Here is a 24,215-nt window from a genome sequence, read left to right as displayed (position 1 = left end):
TGTGTGGAGTTTGCACATTCTCCCCGTGTCTGCGTGGGTTTCCTCCGGGTGCTCCAGTTTCCTCAAGTCACCTCTCAACCTTCTTCTCTATAAGGGGCGGCACGGTGGCACAGTGGTTAGCACTGCTGCCTCACAGCACCAGAGACCCGGGTTCAATTCCCGCCTCAGGCGACTGACTGTGTGGAGTTTGCACATTCTCCCCGTGTCTGCGTGGGTTTCCTCCGGGTGCTCCGGTTTCCTCCCACAATCCAAAAATGTGCAGGTCAGGTGAATTGGCCATGCTAAATTGCCCGTAGTGTTAGGTGAAGAGGTAAATGTAGGGGAATGGGTCTGGGTGGGTTGCGCTTCGGCGGGTCGGTGTGGACCTGTTGGGCCAAAGGGCCTGTTTCCACACTAAGTAATCTAATCTAATCTAATCTAATCTAATCTAATCTCTAACAAAAACAGCCTCAAGTCCCTCAACTTTCCTTCTAAGACCTTCCCTCCATACCAGGCAACATCAGAGTAAACCTCCTCAGCACCCTTTCCAAAATTTCCACATCCTTCCGATAATGCAGTGACCAGAACTGTACGCAATATGCCAAGTGAGGCCGCACCAGAGTTTGAAAAGCCGCAGCATGACCTTATGGTTCTGAAACGCGATTCCTCCACTAATAAAAGCTAACACACCATATGCCTTCTTAACCTATCAACCTGGGTGGCAACTTTGAAGGATCTATGTACATTGACACAGATCTCTCTGCTCACCTACACTACCAAGAATCTTACCATTAGCCCAGTATTCTGCATTCCTGTTAATCCTTTCAAAGTGAATCACCTCATACTTTTCTGCATTACACTCCATTTGCCACCTCTCAGCCCAGCTCTGCAGCTTATCTATGTCTCTTTGCAACCTACAACAACCTTCGGCACTATCCACAACTCCACCGACCTCAGTGTTGTCTGCTAATTTACTAACCCATCCTTTGACACCCTCATTCAGGTTGTTTATAAAAATAACAGCAGCTGTGGACCCAACACCGACCCTTGCGCTTTACCATTAGTAACTGAACCCCACGATGAACATTTCCCATCAACCACCACCCTCTGTCTTCTTTCAGCTAGCCAATTTCTGATCCAAACCGCTAAATCACCCTCAGTCCCATGCCTCCGTATTTTGTGCAATAGCCTACCATGGGGAATCTTATCAAACGCCTTACTGAAATCTAAATACACCAAATCAATGGTCACCTTCTCAAAAAACTCAATAAGGTTTGTGAGGTATGACTATCCCTAATCAACTTATTCCTATCGAGATGATTATAAATCCTATTTCTTATAACCTTTCCAAACATTTTATTCACAACCGAAGGGCTCCCCGGTCTATAATTACCAGGGTTGTCTCTACTCCCTTTCTTGAAGAGGGGGGTAAACATTTACTATCCTCCAGTCTTCTGGCACTGTTCCTGTAGACAATGATGATATAAAGATCAAGGCCAAAGGCTCCTCCCTGGCTTCCCAGAGAATCCTAGGATAAATCCCATCCAGTCTAGGGGATTTATTTACTTTCACTTTCCGGAATTTCTAATGCCTCCTCCTTGTGAACCTCAATCCCATTTAGACTAGTAACCTGTTTCTCAGTACTCTCCTCGCCAACATTGTCTTTCCCAGTGTACATACTGGTGAGAATCATCCATTTAGTGCTTCCCCTATTTCCTCTGACTCCATGTACAACTTCCCACTACTGTCCTTGATTGGCCCTAATCTTACTCTAGTCATTCTTTTATCCCAGAGACACCTACAGAGATGTTGTAAACATCTGCTGTGGTTCTGTTCGCCGAGCTGGGAGTTTGTGTTGCAGACGTTTCGTCCCCTGTCCAGGTGACATCCTCAGTGCTTGGGAGCCTCCTGTGAAGCGCTTCTGTCATGTTTCCTCTGGCATTTGTAGTGGTTTGAATCTGCCGTTTCCGGTTGTCAGTTCCAGCTGTCTGTTGCAGTGGTCGGCATATTGGGTCCAGATCGATGTGCTTATTGATTGAATCAGTGGATGAGTGCCATGGCATGTTGTAAACATTTCCAGCCATGGTTAATCTGTTAGATTCAGTCATCGAGAGTAGGCAGCTATTCACATTCAGCTCAAAGCAATTTGGGAACAAAAAGCTCATTGCAGTAAAAGTGACTATGAAGTAGTTAGATTGTCCTAAGCTGCTTTCCTGGTCTGATCTCTAGTCTGTATCAGTGAGCTGGGCTTATAACTAGCCTTGAAATTTCCCGAATATGTCACACCACTCAGAGCAGCGAGAGGTGAGCAATAAGTACTGGTCTTACTAGTGACATCCGCATCCCAAGAGTGAATTTTAAAAGGATGTGTATGTCACCCTCAATCATTTGCTTTGGTTTGACATTTGCTTATGGCTCATTGTTACCCCATTCTTTAGCATATTAGTTGCAGAAAGTGCTGCCATTTCTAGAGTTAATTTGGATGTAGTCAAATTAGGAGGTTTCCTTTTAATAGGACATAGCCGAGACTCAGAGCACCTTGTACACACTGATAGTTACTGGGCTGAATAACTGACTGATGGGGGAGTTTAAAATTGGTCACTTTGTGCGGAAGATGCTTTGTTCCACTGACTGATTTGTTGAGTGAGTAAATTGCACGTCAATTTCAATACATGGTGAATGATTCGATCTGCTGTTACTTGGAGTCTCACTGGACTAAGCCTACTAGGGACAGACTGCTGGTCGTTGTTTATTTCATGTCCAGGAACAAAATGAGACTCTCCAAGTGTGAACATTGTAAGTGTGGCAGATGGAAAATTTGTACACCTTTAAAATGTTTGATGACATTAGCAACTTAGTTAACTGTTGAAATCAGGGGTTTAAGAACAAGCTTCTGAGAAGTCTTATGCCCTCATTGGGGCTGTCAACTGTATCTACCACATTTCCCACACTTGTGTTCTCATCCTTTGCCCTCCTTTACTATTGGGTTCTCCATGTTTTCACCTTTCATGACACCAGTCTACGTAATCATGGAATCATAGACTCACGCAGCATGGAAACAGACCCTTCAGTCCAACTCACCCATGCTGAGCAGACATCCCAACCTGACCTAGTCCCATTTTCCAGCATTTGGCCCATATCCCTCTAAACCTTTCCTATTCATATACCTGTCCAGATTCCTGAAGAAGGGCTCATGCCCGAAACATCGATTCTCCTGTTCCTTTGATGCTGCCTGACCTGCTGTGCTTTTCCAGCGAAACATTTTTAAGTTCAGATTCCTTTTCAATGTTGTTATTGTGCCTGCCTCAACCGCTTCCTCTGGCAGCTCGGTCCATACACGTACCAACCACTGTGTTACATTACTCCTCAGGCCCTTTTTAAATCTTTCCCTTCTCACCCTAGATCGATGCCCTCTAGTTTGAGTCTTCCACTTTGGAAAAGTCCTCGGCGATTCACTCTACCCATGCCCCTCATGATTTTATAAGGTCGCCCCTCAGCCTCCGATGCTCCAGTGAAAAAAGCCCCAGCCTACTCAGCCTCTCCCTATAGCTCAAACCCTGGCCAACCTCCTTGTAAATCTTTTCTGCACTTTTTCAAGTTTAACAACACCTTTCCTATGGAAAGGCGACCAGAATTGAACACTGTTCCAAAAATGGCCTCACCAATGTCCTGTATAGCCGCAACGTGACGTCTGAAATCTGATGCTCAATGTTCTGACCAATGAAGGCATGTGTACCAAATGCTGCCTTCACCATCCTGTCTACCTGCGACTGCACTTTCAAGGAACTACATACTGCACCCCTGTGAATCATTTACTATGATTTCCATCTCCTTTAATTTGATATCAAGACTAAATATGCCTTGTGTTAGTGGACAGTGAAAAAGGTTATCTCAGAGTATAACAGGACCTTGATCAGATGGGCCAATGGGCCGAAGAGTGGCAGACGGAATGCAGAATCACTGAATCCCTATGGAAGTGAGGAAGCAGGCCATTTGGCCCTTCTTGCTCACACCGACCCTCTGAAGAGTAACCCACCCTGACCCACCCTATCCCTGTAACCCTGCATTTCCCGTGGCTAACCCACTTAGTCTGCATTAGGGACAATTTTTCCATGGCCAGTCCATCGAACCTGCACATCTTTGGACTATGGGAGGAAACCGGAGCACCCAGAGGAAACCCACGCAGACACTGGAAGAATGTGCAAACTTCACACAGACAGTCACCCGAGGCTGGAATTGAACCCGAAGTGAGGGACCTCAGCACCAGCTGAGCCTCTGTATTTAGATAAAGCTCCTTGCCCCACTACTGCTCTCTTTGGCTTGGTCTTTCAATCTGCTCTGATGTCCACTCTATCGCAGACCTCCCTCCAGTCCTTCACCCACTTCGTCCTTGGTCACAGCTGATCATACTTTAAACCTCTCGTGTTCTGATCAAAGGCTGCAGAGCTGAAACATTAACTTGGTTTCACTCTCCATGGATGCTGCCAGACCTCTATATGAAAAAAAAAATTCGTTCTACAGGATGGTTTTATAGGGATGGTGTGTTAGTAAACCATAACAAAAGGTGAGTCAGCATTTCCTGTTCCCTTGCAGATTCATCCACATAAAGCTTCACCTCCCACAGCACTGTTAAGGACCAAACCACTTACGATGAAGAATGTGGGTTGTCAAACTGTAGTAAGTGACGGTTATAGTTGGACACTCGTGTTATACTCAATACTTGGCTTTTCATATGGAAGCTGATTAAGTAAAGGTTATCAATGGTAATGAACTTACAGGAATCCAGGATGATCACATTTCTGTATTTTGCTTTAAACATGCAAAATGCCCTCAGTCACTTCAGGGATATTGGTATATGGAGTACAATCCCTGTACCATATCGGTTTCCTTATTTTAGGAAGAATGCAAGTGTGTTGGAAACAGTTCAGACAAGATGTACATCCCTGCAATGAGAAGGTTGCCTAATGTGGAAAGATTGAACAGACTGGGCTTGTAGCTGCTGAAGTTTAGGAGAGTGAGAGGCAACTTGATTTAAATGTGTAAGATCCAAGGGGTCTTGACAGTGGCTCAGTGGTTAGCACTGCTGCCTCACAGCACCAGGGATCTGGGTTCAATTCCAGCCTCAGGTGCCTGTCTGTGTGGAGGTTGCACATTCTCCCCGTGTCTGTGTGGGTTTCCTCCGGGTGCTCCGGTTTCCTCCCACAGTCCAAAGATGTGCAGGTCAGGTGGATTGGCCATGTTAAACTGCCCGTAGTGTTCTGGGATGTGTAGGACAGGTGCATTAATCAGGGGTAAATGTAGAGTAATAGAGTAGGGGAATAGGCTGGGTGGGTTACTCTTCGGAGGGTCGGTGTGGACTTGTTGGGCCAAATGGCCTGTTTCCAAACTGATTCTAATAAATATGGAGAGTTATACAGCACGCAAACAGACCCTTTGGTCTAACCAGTCCATGCCGAACATAATCCCAAATCAAATTAGTCTCTCCTGCCTGCTCCTGGCCCATATCCCATCCTACTCACATACTCATCTAAATGTCATTTAAACATTGTCACTGCATCTGCATCCACCACTTCCTCAGAAAGTTCATTCCACACACTGGCCACCCTCTGTGTAAAACGAATTATGCCTCATGTCTTCTTTAAATCGCTCTCCTTTTATCATAAAAATATGCCCCCTAGTCTTGTAATCACCCATCCTAGGGAAAAGACACCTACCATTGACTCTATCTATATCCCTCATAATTTTATAAACCTCTATAAAGTCACTCCTCAACCTCCTACTCTCCAGTGAAAACAGTCCCAGCCTTTCTTTATAACTCAAACCTTCCATACCCAGCAACATCCTGGTAAATCTCTTCAGAATCCTCTCTAGCTTCATAATATCCTTCTTGTAACAGGGCAACCAGAACTCAACACAGTACTCCAGATGAGGCCTCACCAATGTGTGATGTAACCTCAACATGACTTCCCAACTCCTCTCCTCAAAGAATGAAGGCAAGCGTGCTAAACACTTTCTTAACCATCCTGTCTACAAATGACATAAACTTCAAAGAATTATGCATATGAACCCCTTGGTCTATCTGTTCTAAACTACCACCTAGGGCCCTAATAATAACTGCATAAGTCCTGATTGTCCGCTTGAGAGAGAATCTATAACTAGGGGTCACTGATCAAGAATAAGGGCATCATCCAATTAAGATAGAAGCAACTTTTTTTCTTTTTAGAGAGGGTTGAGTATCTTTGGAAGTCTCTTCCTCAAAAAGTGACAAAAGCAGAGTCTTTGAATATTTTTAAAGCGAAGGTAGATAGGTTCTTGATAAACCGGGAGGGGGGGTGAAAGGTTACAAGGCAGGAACGTGGAATCATCATATCAGCCATGATCTTATTGAATGACAAAACAGGCCCCATGTGTCAAATGGGCTACTTCTGCTCTTAATTCATGAGGTGGTGTAACAATAGGCTTGAGGGACAATTGAGCAGGATCATAATGAATGGAGGCACACTTTGGAAATGAATTCCAGTGAGTCAAATCCAACAACTCAGTATTCAATGGTTCAGCAGCTGAAGAACTGAGCCCACAAAAGGTGAAATAAATCTGAAACTGAACTCCAGTTTCAGTGACCATGATGCTACCGCCAATCGCAGTGAGAACACAGCTGGTTCATCAATGTTCTTTTTGGAAGGAAACTGCTGTCCTTATTCAGTCTGGTCCATACGTGACTCCAGTCCCATAGTAACATGGCTGACTCGCAACTGCCCTCTGAAACGCCTGGCAGTGCCAGGGCAATTAGGTCTCCAGAGGCCTTGCTAGCAACGCCCACAACCCATTGGGGGATAACAAAATGGAGGAGAAATTCTGACAGGGCATTTCGAAATGGAGAAGCTCTCCCATCAATATATTACAAAACTTCTTTCAATAAAACAAGTGGAAGATTTAAAAAACAGCCCGACCACCGATCTCCCATAGCCCCCCCCCAACTTTGGCTTGGCCCGAAGATTCTACTGCATCTATCAGCCTGGGTTTAAACATGTAGCAAGGTTGTGGACTCAAGTCCCACTCCACAGACCCAAGTAACTACTTCTGATTAACACTTCACAGAATCCCTACTAGGGTCATAGAGATGTACAGCATGGAAACAGACCCTTCGGTCCAACCTGTCCATGCCGACCAGATATACCAACCCAATCTAGTCCCATCTGCCAGCGCCCGGCCCATATCCCTTCAAACCCTTTCTATTCAAATACCCATCCAAATGCCTCTTAAATGTTGCAATTGTACCAGCCTCCACCACATCCTCTGGCAGCTCATTCCATACACATACCACCCTCTGCGTGAAAAAGTTGCCCCCTAGGTCTCTTTTATATCTTTCCCCTCTCACCCTAAATCTCTGCCCTCTAGTTCTGGACTCCCCGACCCCAGGGAAAAGACTTTGTCTGTTTATCCTATCCATGCCCCTCATAATTTTGTAAACCTCTAAGATCACCGACGCTCCAGGGAAAACAGCTGTGCAGGAAGAGGCCATTTGGCCCATCAAGCGTGCACCAACCCTCCAATCAGCATCCAACACAGACTCAGATCCACCCTACCATCCCCACGGCCTAGTTAACCGACACATCTTGGAACTGTGGGAGGAAACTGGAGCACTCAGCAGGAGAACGTGCAAACCTCTACACAGTCATCCAAGGCTGGAATCAAACCTGGATCCCTGGGGCTGTGAGGCAGCAGTGCTAATCATTGTGTCACTGTGCCACCCGACTTCAGCGCAGCACTGAAGGAGTGTAGCACTTTCAGAGGAGCTCTCTCTTGGATGACATTTCTACTGAAGGCCCTGTCAGGTTAACACAAAGCCTGAACTGTAGGGTAGTTCTCCCTTGTTCCTGCCCAGTATTCATTTTCAACTTCACATCACTAACCACAATTACCTGGTCACTATCTCATTGCTGTGTGTGGGCAAGTTATGTTTCTGACAGTATGGCAGTAACTTGACATCAAAAGCATTTCATTGGCTGGGGAATATGATCATGAAAAAAATGCTGAACACTTGCAAATTGTTTCTCGGCAATTTTCGAGAACTCTTCCCATCTGAAGTTGATATGTAGTTTATGGCCACTGTTATTATAATAATGAGCCTTTAATGGTGCTCTCACACTTTCAGTGTAACTGAGGGAGACGTTATAAACAACGACTGCTCAAAAGAGCAGTGAATTATCACAGTTGTTTCTTTGTCTTGTCAGTGTAAAGGCTTTCTTTCAAAAGCATCTGACAGTGAGATCAGAATGCTCTTTCTGAGCTATTGAGAGACTGGCTCAGAGTTAAAGGGAACTGCAATTTGTAAAGAAGTGACAGCCCCACTTCCAGATGCAGAGCCATTGTAACTGGAATGTTATGTACTGTTTCTTCTTCAGTTTATGCAAATACTCACTGCCAGCCACCTGACACAGCAGATCATAGAATCCCTAGAGTGTGGAAAGAGGCCCTTTTGCCCAACAAGTCCATACTGGCCCTCCAAAGAGTAACCCACCAGACCCATTCCCCTACCCTATTACTCTACATTTACCTGTGACTAATGCACCTAACCTACACATCCCTGAGCACTGTGGGCAATTTAACATGGCCAATCCACCTAACCCGGACATCTTTGGATTGTGGGAGGAAACCCACGCAGACACGGGGAGAATGTGCAAACTCCACACAGACAGTCACCTGAGGCTGGAATTGAACTCTAGCCCCTGGTGCTGTGAGGCAGCAGTGCTAACCACTGAGCCACCGTGGTCATGTTTGAAGCTGACTGCAACAAGAAACTCCACGTAGAGAAACACCGGTCCAGAGGAATTTTGAGAGAAGGCAATATTTAATGCTTTTTGTAAGCTTGAGTCTCAGAGATTCACAAACCCTAAAGTGAATGGGATTCATTCTCTTTACCAGCAGGCACTGAGTGACTTTACCAGAGAACTATTCCTCCAATAAAGCACTACAGAAGTCAACGGCTTCTACTTGTAGTTAACTCTACTTCAGAACACAACATCACTCTCACACACACACACACACGCTCTGAGGCCATTCAGCCCTCTGTTGTCTGTTTGTTCTTTGAAAGTTTTCCAACTAACCCCAATTGCAATTTTCTCCTGCTCAAGTAAATGCCCCTTTCAAAAGTTATTGCTGAACTCGTTTCCATTAGCCACTCTGGCAGTGCACTCCAATTCATCATCACTCACTGGGCAAAACAAAATCTAATTAAGCACTGGCTCCTTTTCCAATCTGGTGACTGATATTGCTGCCAGTGAAATAGTTTCTCTGAATGTTCTCTGTCAAAAGCCCTACCTTGTGGTAAATGTACCAATGCTCCCCATGCTGGGGTCTGCTCTTAGGAGAAACTAAACTAGTCACCTCACCTAACCAAACTCAGTCAGCCCAGGTACTATTCAAACAAAATGCATGCATAAATGCTCCAATACTTGGCCATCCTTCTGAAAGTGGGATTTAGAAGGGGATATCAAACTGCACTGTTTCAGAATTGCCTTAGCTCAAACCACTGGCCTCCCTGTTCCTGGGACTCTTGAATCCTCATACCAGAATGGATCACCTCTTGTTTCTTGGTGATAGATTTGTCTAATCGATTCCATTAACCTGTCTGAATGCTTTTGCAGTCAATGCAACCCTACATTTACAATATTGTCTTGTCGTCTGCAAGTTATAAAATTATTATCTGTACAATTCGAGACTCCTCAGATACTGAAACACCATAATCCAAATACAGCAAGACCTGGACAGTATCCAGGCTTGGGCAGACAAGTGGCAAGTAACATGCATGCCAAACAAAAGCCTGACAATGACCATCTCTAATTGGAGGGAATCCAATCACGGCCCTTTGCCATTCAATGGTGTTAACGTCACCGAGTCTCCCATTATCAACATCATAGGGGTTACCATTGACCAGAAACACAAATGGATATAAATGCCAGGGCTACAGGAATCCTGCAGTGAGTGACTCCCCAAAACCTGGCCATTATCTACAAGGCATTAGTCAGGAGTGAGATGGAATACTCCCCACTTGCCTGGATGAATGCAGCTCCAACAACACTCAAGAAGCTTGACACCATCCAGGACAAAGCAGTGTGTACTATCCACAAGATGCACTACATAACGTGTCCAAGATTCCTTAAACCGCACCCTCCAAACTCATGACCACTACCACCAAGACAAACAAGGGCAGCAGATACTTGGGAACTACTGCACTTGGAAATATATCCCCATTGCTTCAGTGTCACAGAGTTAAAATCCAGGAATTCCCTCCCTAAGGGCATTGTTGGGCAACCTACAGCTGATGGACTGTAGCAGTTCAAGAAGGCAGCTCACCCCCACCTTCTCAAGGGGCAACTCGGGACAGGCAGTAAATGCTGACCCAGCCAGCAAGACCTACATCCCATGAGTCAATTAAAAAAGCCCAAAGCCCAGACTGGTTAGCAAGGTTAGGTCTTATGGAATACTGGGAGAACAAGCCATTTGGATACAGAACTGGCTCAAAGCTAGAAGGCAGAGGGTTGTTTTTCAGACTGGAGGCCTGTGACCAGTAGAGTTCCACAAGGATCGGCGCTGGGTCCACTACTTTTCATCATTTATATGAATGATTTGGATGTGAGCATAAGAGGTATAGTTAGTAAGTTTGCAGATGACACCAAAACTGGAGGTGTAGTGGACAGTGAAGAAGGTTACCTCAGATTACAACGGGATCTTAAATAAGATGGGCCAATGGGCTGAGAAGTGGCAGATGGAGTTTAATTCAGATAAATGAGAGGTGCTGCATTATGGGAAAGCAAATCTGAGCAGGACTTATATACTTAATGGCAAGGTCCTGCGGCGTGTTGCTGAACAAAAAGACCTTGGAGTGCAGGTTCATAGCTCCTTGAAAGCGGAGTCCCAGGTAGATAGGATAGTGCGGAAGGTGTTTGATATTAGATTAGATTACATTACAGTGTGGAAACAGGCCCTTCGGCCCAACAAGTCCACACCGACCCGCCGAAGCGAAACCCACCCATACCCCTACATTTACCCCTTACCTAACACTACGGGCAATTTAGCATGGCCAATTCACCTGACCCTGCACATCTTTGGACTGTGGGAGGAAACCGGAGCACCCGGAGGAAACCCACGCAGACACGGGGAGAACGTGCAAACTCCACACAGTCAGTCGCCTGAGTCGGGAATTGAACCCGGGTCTCAGGCGCTGTGAGGCAGCAGTGCTAACCACTGTGCCACCGTGCCGCCCACGATATGCTTTCCTTTATTGGTCAGAGTATTGAGTACAGGAGTTGGGAGGTCATGATGCGGCTGTACAGGATAATGGTTAGGCCACTGTTGGAATATTGTGTGCAATTCTGGTCTTCTTCCTATCGGAAAGATGTTGCGAAGCTTGAAAGGGTTCAGAAAAGATTTACAAGGATGTTGCCAGGGTTGGAGGATTTGAGCTCTAGGGAGAGAGGTTGAATAGGCTGGGGCTGTTTTCCCAGGAGCATCAGAGGCTGAGGGGTGACCTTATAGAGGTTTATAAAATCATGAGGGGCATGGATAGGATAAATAGACAAGGTCTTTTCCCTGGGGTGGTGGAGTCCAGAACTTGAGGGAATAGGTTTAGGGTGAGAGGGGAAAGATATATGAGAGAGCTAGGAGGCAACTTTTTTACGCAGAGGGTGGTATGCATATGGAATGAGCTGCCAGAGGAAGTGGTGGAGGCTGGTACAATTGCAACATTTAAAGGGCATTTAGATGGGTATATGAAAGGAAGGGTTTGGAGGCATGTTGCCCAGGTGCTGGCAGGTGGGACTAGATTGGGTTGGTATATCTGGTCGGCATGGACAAATTGGACCGAAGAGTCTGTTTCCGTGCTGTACATCTCTATTGACTCTATGACATTAACCTACATCCTCGACGTTTCATTGTAAATATGAAGATACATATTTTTGAACAGGTTTCAAGTCCAGACTTTCAGGTGAGAGCTTTAAGTCAGCCACAACACATAAAACACCCATTCCACTAATGACACAATCAATTCACACCCATTTAACCATTAATTTATCTATCTTTATTCCCTCTCTCCAAAAAGTCTCATGTACCCCCCTTTCAGACTTAAATAGCTGATTATAGGCAAAACCTCCAAACCCTTTGAACTCAGTCCAGTTCCCAATCTGACCGGATAATTTTCCATCCAAAATATGCCTCAAGGAAGAGCAGCATTTCTGAGCTTTACAAATTAAAGACTTTCCCTCATTCCTCTACAAAGATAGAACAATGTCTTGCCTTCCGTAAACTTGAGCTCATCCAAAACTCTTGGTAATGGTGTCCTCCCTTTCCTCAAGTGGCTAATCTAATCTAATCTAATCTAATCTAATCTAATCTAATCAAGTACCTTTCACCTATTACCCCTGTGCTCCCTAACCCATTTTGGTGCCAATTGTGCAACACCTTGAATTTGAAATTCAGGAATTTAAGAAAATGTCCATGCTCATTCCCTTCCTTGGTTCTGCAATGCCTTCCGACCCCACAACCCTCTAATAGATCAGCGCCAACTCTAGCCCCTTGAGTGTCCCTGTGATCAATTCCATGTACGTGTGCAGGGTGAGCACATGTGTGGTGGGTGCGTGGGTGGTGTGTGTGTTATATGTAACATTGCGGTGTGGGTCAGCATTGTGTGAAATCGCTAACATTTAAGTAACAGAGAGTTTGCTACGTTTGACTGTTGCAAAGCACTCATTATGTTCAAACCTGCCTGTCACGAGGACAAGGGTTTCAGTAGGTGGCCAGCAAAGCCAGCTGTTTGAAAGTTGAATTGCAGTGCTGTCAGCGTACCTCAATCTGTGCAGTGTGATTAGCATAATATGTTACAGCTTCACTGCCTTTGTCCTGAGGCTCTGAACCTGGTTTGAGCTTCTGTTGCAGCAGCTTGTTGTGTTGTGAAAGCTGGAGAAATAAAAACCAAAAGGATGTCAGCAGCTTGTAAAAAAAAACGATAATCAAACAACGACAGGATTTGTTATTGCACAACAGCTGACTATTCAGCCCTTCCAGATCTCCGAGCACCATTCCTCTGTCTCCTCACTGTCACCCTGCAAGTTCGTCTTTTCCAACGAATATTCTGATTTCCTGTGTCTGAAGTAAACTGAGGGGCGGTTGATCACAATGTCAGCAGCTTGTAAAAAAAAAAATCGATAATCAAACAACGACAGGATTTGTTATTGCACAACAGCTGACTATTCAGCCCTTCCAGATCTTCGAGCACCATTCCTCTGTCTCCTCACTGTCACCCTGCAAGTTCGTCTTTTCCAACGAATATTCTGATTTCCTGTGTCTGAAGTAAACTGAGGGGCGGTTGATCACACACATGGCAGAAACACATCATATTTTGAACACACAAGTGTGGTTGCCTGCTCTTTTCTCGGCTGGCATCTCAGTGTAATGCTGAGGGAACGCTCCAAGGCTGGAGGAACCACCTCTCACATAAAGCCCTGAATCAAGTTTCCTCCAGGTGTTCTAGTTTCCTCCCACAGTTCAAAGACGCAAGCAGATGGGACTAGTTTAGCTTGGGATTATAGTCGGCATGGACTAGTTGGACCGAAGGGTCTGTTTCCATGCTGTATGACTCTATGTACAGGTTAGGTGGATTGACCATGGGAAATGCAGGGTTACAGGGATAGTATAGGAGGGTGAGTCTGGGTGGGATGCTCTTCACAGGGTTAGTGTGGACCGATTGGCCGAACGGCCTGCACCCACACCTTAGGGATTCTATGATTCTATAAAGGTCCTGGAGTTGAAATTCCAAGACTGATCCGTCAGCTCAGCTGAACATAAAAGGGCACGTGGGACTATTCAAGAGGAGCCAGGAGAGTACCCTTGATGCCCTGGCCGTCCTTACTCTCTTGAACAAATCCAACGAAACAGGCTAAGTTGGTCAGCCATTTCTGCTGATTGTGGGATCTCCCTGTGCACAATTTGGCAGCTGCATTTTCCTACTGAAGGACAGTGGCCACACCTCAAAGGGCTTCATTACTGGCTGTGGAGGTGTAATGGATGCAACAGTGCAGCATCCAGGCTGTGTTGGTGAGGCAGGGACATTTTGGATAAATAATCCTGAGGATGGGAGCTCAATTTTCACTCCTGCTGGGGATTCAGACACCCAGACAGTAAATGTGGTGCTTGAAGTTGTTGGATTGTCATTTAAAACAAAGAGATCACCGGTATTCTCCAGGCAAGGAAACCTGCCATTCTTGGGTCTTTGAATCTGATTCTGACTATTCAACACTTGCTGTATTTGTGAGGAAGTTTCTCAGCTGCTCCCAGAAAATATTCAACCTGGTTCATGGTAGCATGGTAGAAAGACTATCAGGGGTTCAGGAACATCATTCTCCCAGGGAGACAGGGAGATTAAGAAGGTGTTTAGCATGCTTGCCTTTATTGCTCAGATCTTTTGAGCATTGGAGTTGGCACATCATGTTGAGGTTGTACAGGACATTGGTGAGGCCTCTTCTGAAAAACTGTGCACAGTTCTGGTCGCCCTGTTACTAAGTTGGAGAGGGTTCACAAAAGATCCACCAGGATGCTACTGGGAATGCAGTGTTTGAATTTTAAGGAGAGGCTGGGATTTCTTTCTCACTGGAGCGTAGGTGACCTTATAGAGGTTTATAAACTCCCAAGTGGTGAATGACAGATGTCTTTTCACTACAGTGGTAGATTTCAAGGGGGCATATTTTTAAAAAGGTGGGAGGAGAAAGATTCAAAAAGGACAGGATGGAGCAATTTTTTTTTTTTTACACAGAGAGTGGTTTGTATAAAGAATGAACTGCCAGAGGAAGTGGTGGATGCAAGTACACTTACAACATTTGAATGACATTGGGAGGGATATGAACCAAGCGCAGGCAGGTGGGACTAGTTTAGTTTGAGATTATGGACAGCATGGACTGGTTGGACCGAAGGGTCTATTTCCATGCTGTAGGACTGTGACTCCACAATCTGCCAGGGAAACTAGGGATGGGCAGTAAACGCTAGTCTTGCCAGTGAGGCCCACATCCCAGGTCAGAATTCAAGAACCTGCTGAAAAGTAATCATTGTACCATCATGAAGAGCATCTCATTTCTCCTCAGAATCAGGAAGATAAGATTTTGGCCTGGTACTGAAGGCTAGCATTGTTTACAACTGCATTTGTTGTCACAATTCTTCTAAACCCGAGCCTGGTCAGCTCAGGACTTTTTTTTAAAAAACTAACAAAAATGCAATGGCTATAGAGGAACCAGAATGGCAACCTGTTGCTGAACAGGGAAACAGAACTCTAACAGAAAATGGCGGGTTCAACTCATTTTTATAACCACGTCAAAAATCATGGGAACAACACCAAATATGAAGGCCAGCCAGATATTAACACTCTGCAGGTGAACATTTTTACATAAAGCCTCCCTGAAGCTTTACACAAAATGGATATGATAAAAAGATGCCATGCCATCTCCCACCTGTATTGTCAATATGTAACTGAGCTCTGGTCTAGAGACTCGATCACAGATTCTAGCTGACACTCCAGTGCAGTACTGCAGGACCTCTGGCCAGTCATGGGCTGCTGACTTTCAGAGGTGACATTAGACTAAGATCCTGCCTGCCCTCTCGGGTGAAAGAGATTGAGGCTTGCATTTTTGGGATCACAGCATGTCCCAATGGCTGATTAAATTAAGTCATTATTGTCATGTATGAGATGCAAGGGTTAATTAGAGATTTAGAATCATAACATCCCTACAGTCCCACCCAAACCCCTGCCCCATCCCTGTAATCCTACATTCCTGGACAATACTGGTCAATTTAGCATTGATAAATCCATCTAATCGGCACTTTTTTGGACTGTGGGAGGAAACCCATGCAGACATGGGGAGAACGTGCAAACTCCAGACAGTCACCAGAGGCTGGGATTGAACCTGGGTACCTGGCACAGTGAGGTAGCAGTGCTAACCGCTGAGGCACCAAGACAGCCCATTTACACTAACCTGAGATGATAGGACCTTGTTTTAACAATGTGTCTGAATGACGGATATAAAAAGGTTGTTTTAAAACCTCCTCTACAACATTAGGGATTTCTCCTCAGTGCTCAGGTCGATATTTATCACTGAACTAACAAGTAAAGTCAATTAAAATAAAAGTACTACAGATGCTGGAAATCTGAAACCAATAGGTAGTGCAGGGTCTGGCAGCATCCATGGTGAAAGAAACAGAGTTGATCCTTCAAATTCTTTTATGCCTCTTCTTTGGAACTAAAGGCTAGTATTGAACTTAAGACTCAGTGCCTCTCTCCAGAGAGGCTGCCAGATCTGTTCAGTTTTTCCAACAATTTGTGTTTTTAATTCCTGAACTTCAGTTCTGAGGAAGGGTCACTCAACCCCAAAATGTTAACTCTGATTGCTCTCCTAAGACACTGACAGACCTGCTGAGCTTTCCCAACAACTTCTGTTTTTGCAACTAATCAAATGCCGTCTGCAAACTAGCTGGTATGTTTCCTACATTACAACTGCACCTGCATTACTTCAGTAGCTGAAAGGGTTGTGGGACGTTGTAAAGGCATTATGTATTCTTTTCTTTGTAAATATACTGTTCATGACAATTAAAAGCTGGTTATTTGATACCCACCATGGAGAAATGTGCAGGAAGAGATTCCGTTTCATCTGATACAACCCAAGATTTTCAAAGGGATTGAGAAAACATTAAGCTGTAAATACTCTTAATTTATCAACATACCTGATGAGCCAATATATAAATGTTATGGCCAACATCCTTCGGTGAGATACATTCCTCTGAAGTTTCGTCGTTATCCACCTCCTCACCTTGACTGTAAGCATTCTTTATAACATCAACCTTCAAAAGAAAAGGCATTCAGTTTTGCACAGTGAAAGCTCCTTAAGGCAGTGTGTTAGTGTACGGACAACAGGAAGATGGATTGTTATAAAATTGCTTCATGCTATGCAGCCCTGAGCGCAATGTCAACTACTGTGTGCTCCAGTCAAGTGCTGGGAAGCATGGCTAATTTCGCTGAGATTAGGTCTCAACAAATTTTGGGCATGGCTCAGATGGCCAAGGTCCCAGTGAATTGAACCGAATTTATGGTCATGTGTACTGAGGGACAGTGAAAAGCTTTGTCTTGCAAGCTATACAGGCAGTTCAGAGTTAAATAGCGTTGATAAGTAAATAATAGGTAAACAACGGCAAAAACCAAAACACAGGTACAGGTGAATGTAAAGAGTTTGAGAGTCCATTCAGTATTCTAACAACAGTCGGGTAGAAACTGTTGTGAAACCGGCTGGTGTGGGTGTTCAGGCTTCTGTACCTTCTCCCCGATGGTAGAGGTTTTAGAAAAACATTGCCAGGGTGGGATGGATCTTTGAGAATGCTGGCGGCCTTTCCTTGACAGCGGGCCTGGTAGATGGATTCTATAGATGGGAGGTTGGCCTTTGTGATCGTCTGGGCTGAGTTCACCGCTCTCTGTAACCATGCAGCAGCGAGAAAACATTTCCAACCAGAAGCTCCCCATCCACCGTACCTTATTCTTTCCATTGTTGCTTTGTGGGGTGTGAGTAAGGGCAGCATTTGTGGCCCATCTCTTCATCAGAGTGGAAGTTCATGGGACAGTTAAGAGCCTGTCATACTGCTGAGTGTATAAAGTCATGTGGAGGCCAAACAGGGTAAGGGCTGGCAGAGTGGTACATTTATTAGGATTTTTACAATAACTCGACAATAGTTTTTCATTTGCTCATGGGATGTGGGCGTTGCTGGCAAGATCAGCATTTAGTGCTCATCTCGATTTGCCCAGAGGGCAGTTAAGAGTCAATCACACTGTAGTGGGTTTGCAGTCAGACCAGATTATAGGGGAGACAGTTTCCTTCCCTAAAGCACATTAGTGAATCAGATGGGCTTTTACAATAATGGACAAAAGTTAAATACTTGCCATTAGCCTAACTTTTTATTTAGGATTTTTATTGAATTCAAATCTCACATCTGCCATGGGATTCAAACTCATGTACCCAGAACATTAACCCGGTATTCTGGATTGTTAGCCCAGTCTTATCCCAGATTTATTAATTGAAACTAAATACCACTCCGGCTAATAAAATCTGAACAATAGTCTTGTGACATCCTTTAAAGGTCACTTTGGAAATAGTTTCAAAACATGTACTTTTTAAATGAACAATTTGACAAAAATACAAGTCAAGATCTGAACTCATTCATTTAGATGGACAGACAGTAAAAATCAGGGCCTGTTATAGCCTTTAAGTTGTAACAATCCATCTAATTTGCTTTGGGATGATCGAAAGACAAATAATAATTGGACATTGTTGCTTGACGAAAAATAGATCTTTGTAAAGCTGTTGTGAGTTGGAGCTACATTAGTGAATAATACAATGAAAAAATTCAGCATAACATTTTCAGTTTCTTACCAATTCTTTAGGTCGCATGTTGTATAGAATTCTTTCTGCATTTTCACTATCGTGTCTGCTTTCCATGATGGCAAGTAAAAGCTTAGAAGCATTGTTCTGTTTTATTACAAACAAACACAAGACATTCATTAGAACAACACCAGGCAACGTATTACCGGCAAGTCAGATCCCTGAATAATGTGTGATGTGATAGATCAGCTTTCTCATTGAAACATGGTCGCATTAAGCTGCAGAGTTTCTTTAACGACAGAACAGACATATCTTGAACAAAGGATGAAAACAAAACTGACTAAATGCAAAACACAATTTGAAAGATTTTAAAAACACACAGCAAAACAAAGTCAAAATCCCATTTTCCAACATTATCAAATCTGGAGAAATTGCCTCCGTCAGATCTCATAGTTTGACTTTAACGGATTCTCTGCAGTTCCTTGCTGTGAACTGTGAATACACACAAAACCGAGAGCTTGGATGTTCTCAGCTTCTAAAAACCTGCAGATTTTTAACCAAATACTCCTGCTCTGGAAACTTCACAAAGTAAATTTTTCTACTCTAACTGTGCTTTCCTCTAAACTGTTCTTTACTCATTTCTCGGAGAGAAATTGTATTTACTTCTAACCTCAGGTCTTCAGTGAATGCCCTAAAACTATTAATCTCTGTAAAGTCGATCCTTAATTACTCTGAACCAAAACCAAGCCTAGTGGACTTCAAAGTTTACTTCACCTGTTGTCAACCACCACAGTAAAAATAATCACACACTGACACTCCAGAGGTTTCCTCTGCTCTGACACATACTGGATTAGGACTATCTGACCTAGGTACTATTTTTTTAAACCCTTCAAAAAATAGTTACTAACATACTACCATTTTTAAATCCAAAATCTATAATTCATCACTAGAGCCATCCTGGAACTCTAAAGTCTAAAGTCACATTATTTTAAAATAGGATTATTACATTCAGTAATCCATTATATATTACTGTGTACTGATGAGTCATGTTGGGCTCTCTCTCTCTTTCCATGGATGCTATCAGACTCGCTGAGTTTCTCCAGCACTTCGTTTTTCTTTCAGATCCTCATCATCTGCAGTATTTTTGCTTTATAACACCGTGCAGATTGGCTGCTGCATCTCCCACATTATAAACAATGAATACCCTTTAAAACTGCATCATTAGGACAAAGTATTTTGCGACATGAGGCTAGGAAAAGCACTGTACAATAACAAGTCTGCCTTTCCTCTTTCTAATGTGTGACTTTAGAGTCTGATGTACATGTGCTTGATACTCGACATCCTGTGAAATCACCTGTGGCATTGCTCAACACCTTTCTTATGGACAGAATAAATTGTACTTCTGTTTTGTGACTGTTCCTTGCCCGTCTTTCCTTCTCTTCAGATACATTGTTCTTTTTATCACTCTTTCACACTGGTGGTGATGGTATCTCATTGACTGTTCCCTCAGATTTCCCCTCTCATTTTTGCCAACTTGTGGAGTTGCTTTCTTACTGTTTTTAACATTTTGAAAAGGCACATGCTTGAAGATGGGTAGCAATGGGATGTCCAGAGTTCATGAAAAGCATTGTTTTGTTTTAAGTATGTTTCAGTAAATGACCATACAATGCAACAGTATGATTCATTTATACAAAACAAGAATTACATCAATGGGGGTGCTGCTTCACTCAAACAACATTTTCTCAAAACCTTTATGGACTTGGTCTGTCTCCCAAGTTGCAGCTCAGTGATAGGGATAATGACTTGCTGACACAATGGGTATGATGTGTTTATCAATGATTGCTTACTGTTTATGGTCTTTGGAGAAAATAATTACTGAGAGCAGGCTTACTAGGTTTCAGTGCCTCTCTTGATCTAACTACATTTAGCTTAACCACACAAAATCGCTTTAAGCTTTCTACAGAAAAGTGGTAAACAATAGCCTCAGTTCATCGGCTCAACAAAATTTCCATGTGTTTTTCAGCCAATGAAGCAATCTTAAAATGTGGCCAGTTTTGTAATGTAGGAAATGCAGTCACTAATTCATGTGCTCCCAGAGACACCAGTCGTGACAATAAAGAGGGAATCAGCATAGAGTCATACAGCATGGAAACGGACCCCTCAGTCCAACCAGTCCATGCTGACTGCAATCCCAAACTAAACTAGTCCCACCTGCCTGTACTTTGCCTACAACCTTCCAAACACTTCTAAATAAATGGATCATTTGCCGATTAGCAAGAGGTTAACATGTGATGTGCCACAAGGATCAATGCTGGGGCCTCAACTCTTTATAATTTATAAAAATAATTTGGATGAATGGACTCAAGGTACGGTAATTGCATTTGCTGATGACACAACTATTGGTCAGAAAGTGAGCTGTGAAGAGGAGGTATACAGTCAAAGGGCAACTTTTTCATGCAGACGGTGGTGCCTGCATGGAATGAGCTGCCAGAGGATGTGGTGGAGGCTGGTAACATTTCAACATTTAAGAGGCATTTGGATGGGTATATGAATAGGAAGGGTTTAGAGGGATATGAGCCGGGTGCTGGCAGGTGGGATTAGATTAGGTTGGAATATCTGGTTGGCATGGACGGGTTGGACTGAAGGGTCTGTTTCTGTGTTGTACATCTCTATGACTCTAAGTAGATGAGGATCTGGTGAATGGAATATGGTGTAGGGATATGTGAAATTGCACATTTTGATAGGAATAATAAAAAAAGCATATTGTTTAAATGGTGATAGATTTTAGAGCTCTGAGCTGCACAGGAATCGCAATAGACACAAAAAGTTAGTACACAGGTACAGCTAGGAATTAGGAAAGCAAATACTGTAGATTGTTATTGGTCATTGGAGGGGACCTGATTACAAACAGAGGGAGGTTATGCTTCACTTATACAGCAGTGAGAACACGTTTGGGTTATGGTGTACAGAATTGGTCACATTTTATATACAGAAGGAGGCAGTTCAGAGAATACCTTGAATGGGCGAATTGTTATGAAGAAACGTTAGACAGGCTAGGCTTGTATCCGTGGCTTGTATCCGAAGCATACAAGATCCTCAGGGGCCTTAACAGGACATGATGCGATTTACTGTCACATGGACCGAGACACAGTGAAAAGTATTGTTTTCTGTGCTATCCAGGCAAATCATGCCTTACGTACGTACGTCAGGGTTACAGAACAGAAAGCGGAATATAGTGTTATAGCTATAGAGAAGGTGCAGAGAAAGATCAACTCTAATATCGGAGAGGTCTGTTCAAAAGTCTGATCATGTTAGATGAAGTTTCCTCTTGTTGGAGAGGGGCTGTAGTGGCTAAGTGGTAACGTTCCTACCTCAGAGCAAGGAAACCTGGATTCAAGTCCCACCTGCTCCACAGGCATGTAATAACATCTCTGAACAGATCAATTTGAAAATATCGAGGATCGAGAACTAAGCCCACTGTTTAAAAATAAAAATAACAATAATAAAAGGTAGAGGTGATGGGATATTGTTTTCTTAAAGACAGCTGGAAATTTTGGAAGTCACTTCCTGAAAAGGCAGTGGAAGCAGAGTGCTTAATATCATTAAGGCCGCGGTGGAAACATTCTTGAATAAGAAAGAGGGTGAAAGATTATCGGGGGAGGCAGGGTGGCTGGTTTGAGGTTACAGAGCAGGCACAATGGGCTGAATGGCCTACTCCTCTTCCTAACTCTCATATTTTAGTAAAACTGGTTGCGGAATAAATACTCGTTTCAGACATGGGGAGAATTCACTTGGCTTTCTTTCAAATACTACTATGGGACCTTTTATAACCAATTAAACATTACCTCGTAGAATCCCTACAATGTGAAAACAGGCCCTTCAGCCCAACAAGTCCACACCAACCTACTGAAGAGTAACCCATCCAGACCCACTCCCCTTAACCAATGCACCTAATCTACACATCCCTGAATATTATGGACAATTCACCGAACATGCACATCTTTGGACTGTGGGAGGAAACGGAAGCACAAGGAGGAAACTCACGCAGTCACTGGGAGAATGTGAAAACTCCACACAGTCGCCCAAAGCTGGAATTGAACCCGGTCACTGGCACTGAGAGGCAACTGTGCTAACCACTGAGCCACCCCAACCATAAATAGGGACCTTTTGGAATGTTTATTTCAAAAATGCACACAGTACCCTCCGGGTGCTCCAGTTTCCTCTCTCGGTCCAAAGATGTGCAGGTCAGGTGAATTGGCCATGGGAAATTGCCCATCGTGTTAGGTAAATTAGTCAGGGGTGGTGGGTCTGGGGGGGTTGCTCTTCGGAGGGTCGGTGTGGACTTGTTGGGCTGAAGGGCCTGTTTCCACACTGTAGGGAATCTAATCTAATCTAATCTACACTAAATAAAGCAAAAGAAAAGTGCTTTGAGGCATGTTTTAACTTTAACATTAGTATTTGGTTTAACAAAAGGTTTGTCTGCATGCATTGTCCGATACCAACTATCAGAATGAACATACGCAAGGCAGACAACGGCCAAGATATTGTAGCTTTGCAAATTTTCTTTGATCAAATTCTTTGAATGGAATCAATATTCCCCCTCATCAGACCGACAGAAGCAGAATTAATTCTTTATAAAGAAAAACTGTTAACAATAGGCATCGACGATCTTACCTTCAGTTGTAAGACAAGGTCAATTCGGTACTTTCCGAGAGGGTTAATGTCATTGAGGATCAGTGCAATAATGATATCAATTCCATTACATTCATGGGTTGTGATGCAGGTCTGTGAGAGACAGAATCAAATATGGGTAAACTTCATTGCTTAGGGTGTTTAACTACTGATCAGAAGGAGAACAGAAACTTGGTGCTGCAGGGAATTCTATAGCCAACAGCATCACAAAGGCTGCACACAATACAATGTAAACGATGGCGGGCTATTAGCAACATGTACAACCCTTTTAAATATGAAGGTCGACAAGATGGTGAGACTGCAATCGAATCACTAAACTGTAACGGTGCAGAAACAGGCCATCTGGCCCATCATGTCTGCACTGGCTTTTCCAATCAGCATCAGTTCCGAGTGCCAACCTCTTGCTTTTGCTCCATGTCACTGAACATTATTTCCCACTCAAACAATCAGCAAGTGCCCTTCTGAATGCCTCATAATCTTAGAGTTTCCATCTCTTTATCATGTTTTCTTTGATAAAGACATTCAGCAAAGTATTCATTTACTGTCTCAGACATGGCCTTTTCTCCATGCGTAAATCTCCCTCTGGTTTCTAATCAGGCCTGTTTGGTTCAGTTACTGTTTCGCCCACCAACTTCTTGTTCGAGTCAATCCTGCTCAGCTCTGCCCTTGCCCCATTGAAACTCATCCTCTGCCAATCGATTTTTCTCACTGTGTGCATCATTCTCCAACACCATCCAAAACCTTATGATACAATGATCGCTGTCTCCTAAATGTTCCGCATTGATACTTAAGAGTCATGGAGACGTACAGCACGGAAACAGACCCTTTGATCCAACCCGTCCATGCTGACCAGATGTCCCAACCCAATCTAGTACCACCTGCCAGCACCCGGCCCACATCCCTCCAAACCCTTCCTATTCATATATCCCTCCAGATACTTTTTAAATGTTGCAATTGTACCAGCCTCCACTACTTTCTCTGGAAGCTCATTCCATACACGTATGACCCTCTGCGTGAAAAAATTGCCCCTTAGGTCTCTTTTATAACTTTCCCCTCTCACCCTAAACCTATGCCCTCAAGTTCTGGACTCCCCCACCCCAGGGAAAAGACTTTGTCTATTTATCCTATCCATGCCCCTCA

General features: G+C 43.8%; 1 protein-coding gene across 3 annotated transcripts in view; it reads right to left on the bottom strand.

The window, feature by feature from the left end:
• Positions 1–24,215, bottom strand: part of itpr2 (inositol 1,4,5-trisphosphate receptor, type 2) — a 241,261-nt gene that overhangs the window by 22,473 nt on the left and 194,573 nt on the right. For all 3 annotated transcript variants that reach the window (XM_043713352.1, XM_043713350.1, XM_043713351.1), the window contains 4 exons: positions 23,058–23,168; positions 18,435–18,530; positions 16,741–16,857; positions 12,823–12,933 (listed from right to left, as the gene is read on the bottom strand). In XM_043713352.1, the coding sequence (XP_043569287.1) occupies positions 12,823–12,933; positions 16,741–16,857; positions 18,435–18,530; positions 23,058–23,168 (435 nt within the window). The remainder of the gene's footprint in view (positions 1–12,822; positions 12,934–16,740; positions 16,858–18,434; positions 18,531–23,057; positions 23,169–24,215) is intronic.

This window comes from Chiloscyllium plagiosum, chromosome 23 (genome assembly GCF_004010195.1).
Source record: "Chiloscyllium plagiosum isolate BGI_BamShark_2017 chromosome 23, ASM401019v2, whole genome shotgun sequence".
NCBI lineage: Eukaryota > Metazoa > Chordata > Chondrichthyes > Orectolobiformes > Hemiscylliidae > Chiloscyllium > Chiloscyllium plagiosum.
The sequence above is the reverse complement of the archived record's forward strand: the minus strand, read 5'-3'. Positions and strand labels throughout refer to the sequence as shown.